Genomic DNA, 3,683 nt, shown 5'->3' with positions numbered 1-3,683 from the left:
CCCCCCCCCCCCCCCCCCACCCAAATAAAACTGCTTTTTAAAATTTCTTTTTTTCACTTTGAGGTTTTTTCGCTGCTTGATGTGGGAGTAAAATATCTGTCTGCAGACATTTTGCATGATGGTTGTTGTAGACAGTTTCTCGTAATCAACATTTTGCAGAATCTTGTCATTAATGTTGTTGGTCGTTGTTCTGAATATTGTTGTCACTTTTACTCTCCATTTACCAGCCTAAAAATGCCTTTGTTTCATCAGTCTGATAATTTTCAACAAATACTCATGTAGTTTTTATAACAGCAGCGCTAATTTTGAAAATGATGTAGTTCTAATGTTATTTCATAACCTCCTTTTAAAAGTTTTAACATTTCTCTCACTCTGTATTGTCCTGTTTATTATGCTAAAGAAAAACTGCTGTGTCAAAGATAGGTCTATCTCACTTTGTTCCATTTCTGATATAAATTCCTTTTCAAAAGATGATGTAGACAGTAATTGTTTTTCCTTGATGGAGGACATTGCCATTTTAGATCTTGTCCTTCTCTAATACAATTTAGTTTGTTTACAGGGATGCCTTTGGGATTTTGTGAAAATGCCTGAAAATTTTACGAAGTTGCCTTTGCAAAAAATAGAAAGTTGATAGACACATCTTATTTGGGGGTAAACTGAAAACAAATGCTAAGAATGATAACTTTTTTTCTAATAAAACTATAATGGGAAAAATGGATACTCGGCATCCCCGTTTTGAGTTTTTTTAGTTTTCTATTTCTCTGAAAGAATCACAAATTGATTGTTTAGAGGAGGGGATAAAATTGTTTCTTAGATAGGTATAGTTTCTGTCCCAGTTCTGTCTTTTTAAAGTTTTTATTGTGTTATTGAGCTTCATGTGCACATTTTAGATAGTGCGAGTATAGTAGTTTATTATTTCTAAATAATGTTCTTTTACTAGCGAATAGAACAATTTGTTTCATCCATCTTTTTTCTTGTGTTTTGCTTCTGGTAGATGCTTTTTGCTCTATCTTGTGCATTAAGAAACAGAGGGAGATAGGTGAATGTTTTACCTATATAGTTTTAGAAATCAAATTAAATTGCTGAACTATTAGAAGAATTAACTTTCAGGTATTGTAATACAATAAAAGTCTGTCCTACTGTTATCAGTGAAGATGTTGGTCATGATTTTTTTCTCCAGGAAAAACAAGTCTTTCAAGCCAAAACCAAGGCCTTCTTTGGTAAATATTTTTGTTTTCTTTTCTTCAAGCTGAGATATCTCTTTCTTAGAATGATAAGGTTGTAACTCCACTTTTTGCGAGAACTGAGAAGCTGAGAACTGATGTGTAACTACACTTTTTGCTGTGCACACTAGTGTCAAAGGCTCGAGACGATGTAACCAGTATTAATAATTTTTTTGTGGTCAGTTTGACTCTTAATGAACAAATAAGGTGTAAAACCATTTCAATCTGAAGAGTGAATCTTTGTTTCTCCTTTTCTCTAAACTGTGGGTCACGGAGTTAGAGCCCTGTCATTCTGAGGACAGCATATGTTGAGCATGATTTAAAAAAAAAAGAAGTCTACCTTTAAGTTTAAAAAAAAAGAAAGTAAAAAAGAAAGAAATATTTCGGGGAAAAAAAAAAAAAAATCTAGAAAGAGTTTCTTTGTTCCAAGTAAAATGCCAGAGGTGGTATTTGTTCTTGGTTCTGCCCATTTTGTGTGAATTTGTTAAGATGAGATAAACTTAATTGATCCACAAGGGAAATTTTGGGTGCATATACCGTGTATGGCACCATACAAACATTCGGCATCATCACAGAAACGGACTCTTTACATTTATGTTCGACGATACACATGCAACGATGCATAACACAGTCCCACATGCGAACTGAAAAAGTATGCTCAGTGTTGATTTCTTGATATGATAGTATCTTCAAATGATAGTAATTGTGCTATATGTCTGGTTGTGGCGTGGATAATGAATCTGATGAACAACAGGAAGCTCTGGGTTTTATAATAATGATCATAGTGATAATGATGATAATATTAATACTGAAAATAACTACAATATCCAGGCTCTACAGCATGCTCTGTGAGCTTTACAACTATTGTTACAACAACTGACCTTTTAAAACTCAAACATTTTCTCAGCATACCTTGTAAACAGTCAGGAGCAGATTGGTTCTTTAAACTTTAATATTTTTTGTAGCTTTACCATACTATCCCAATTTAATCAGTTACTTTGGTAAAAATTGAATCTCATTTTGCCTACTATCCAATTTTTGTCATATCCAAAATGTGTTTTTCATCTGTGTTCAGCAATTTAAAAGCTAGGAGTTTCTGAGAAATTTTTTGGGAAAAAAAAGAAGCAAATGGATCAGTCTGTCATCTTTTTCAATGGTTTTCAGAGTTTCCGTGATATTAAAGCCCTCAAGGCCATCGCCAGCCGCAGCATGCCTGGCAGCATTCGAGGGTCAGGCTCAGGCAGCAAGAAACAGCCGCCAACTGTAGGAGCCCAGTTCCAGGTGAGTGAAGATTTTTATTTTTGGCAGTGCCACTGACTGTAGGGTCTTTAGGCCATTCCCAAAGGGGGAACATACTTCGTTCAAGCATAGTAGAATTGTAAATGGGCTGACTCATGTCACGCTCATTAATGTGCATGATCTACAACAGGGAACTGCTCCTTTTTCTTTCCTGATCCTTACTATTGTCATTTTCCTCTACTTCTTTTGTATGTTTGTCACTCCCTTGTGACTTGCTATTTTGGGATGCCTTGATAGTCGAAGCAGACCTTGTGCTGTTGAAGCTAGAGAGGTGAGCAGTCTAAGTCTGATTCCCTGTAAAGACTTCTCTGTTGACACCCACCCCTTGGCGCTCATATGACCTTATGCAGTTGTGAGTGCCGTAAAACCCTCTACTATAAAACAAACAAAAAATCTCAACTTCTACTCAAGATAGATGGGTATTTTTCATGGAACGCAACTCAAATGGACAAACTTTAAGATGTTATCAATAACTCCACATGCTCAAAAATTGATGAGCACTTGATTCCATCACGCTGTGACCCATTTGTTTTTTAAAATTTTTTTTGGTAAGTGTTTTACGACGCTTGCAACTACATAAGGTCATATGAATGCTCGGGACACATTAAACACTTTCAGTTGGTAGGAAATTTTGAATTTTGCCTGGGGAAAACATGAACTCTTTGATGTTGTCACCAATTTGTTTCATTTTAACTCAACCAAAAACCAAACAAAACCAACGACCAATTCTTTTCACCTGTTGGCTTCATTTTAAAACGAAAAAAAAACAAAACAACAACCCAACAAACATGTAAGAACTCTGTGACATTTTTACCCACTTATTTCATTCTGATTCAACATGAAGATAAAAACCAACCAGCTTACAAGTACTATATTATGTCATATTATATGACATATTATGACTTTTTCACCCAAATGTGTCTGTCGTGTCATTGTGTCCAGTGGTCCCTGTCCAGACTGATGACGACGTTGAACCAAGCCAACCCCTATTTCATCAGATGTATCAAGTCAAACAGGGAGAAGGTATGATATGATAAGATAAGATACATCTTTATTGTCCAGATCCTAGCACATTGGTTTTGGTGTTTCACACACACGCACCCACACACACACACACACACACACACACACACACACACACACATACATACACACACACAC

General features: G+C 35.7%; 1 protein-coding gene across 1 annotated transcript in view; it reads left to right on the top strand.

The window, feature by feature from the left end:
* LOC101854372 (unconventional myosin-IXAa) overlaps window positions 1-3,683 on the top strand; it is a gene marked incomplete at its 5' end in the record, with an annotated part of 74,070 nt that overhangs the window by 17,506 nt on the left and 52,881 nt on the right. The window contains 3 exon segments of the mRNA XM_013089570.2: window positions 1,181-1,220; window positions 2,388-2,504; window positions 3,465-3,545. Coding sequence (XP_012945024.1) covers window positions 1,181-1,220; window positions 2,388-2,504; window positions 3,465-3,545 — 238 coding nt within the window.

This window comes from Aplysia californica, unplaced genomic scaffold, assembly GCF_000002075.1.
Source record: "Aplysia californica isolate F4 #8 unplaced genomic scaffold, AplCal3.0 scaffold00986, whole genome shotgun sequence".
In the NCBI taxonomy this organism is placed as follows: Eukaryota; Metazoa; Mollusca; class Gastropoda; order Aplysiida; family Aplysiidae; genus Aplysia; species Aplysia californica.
Note: the sequence above shows the minus strand (reverse complement) of the source record. Positions and strands in the feature narration are given on the sequence as shown.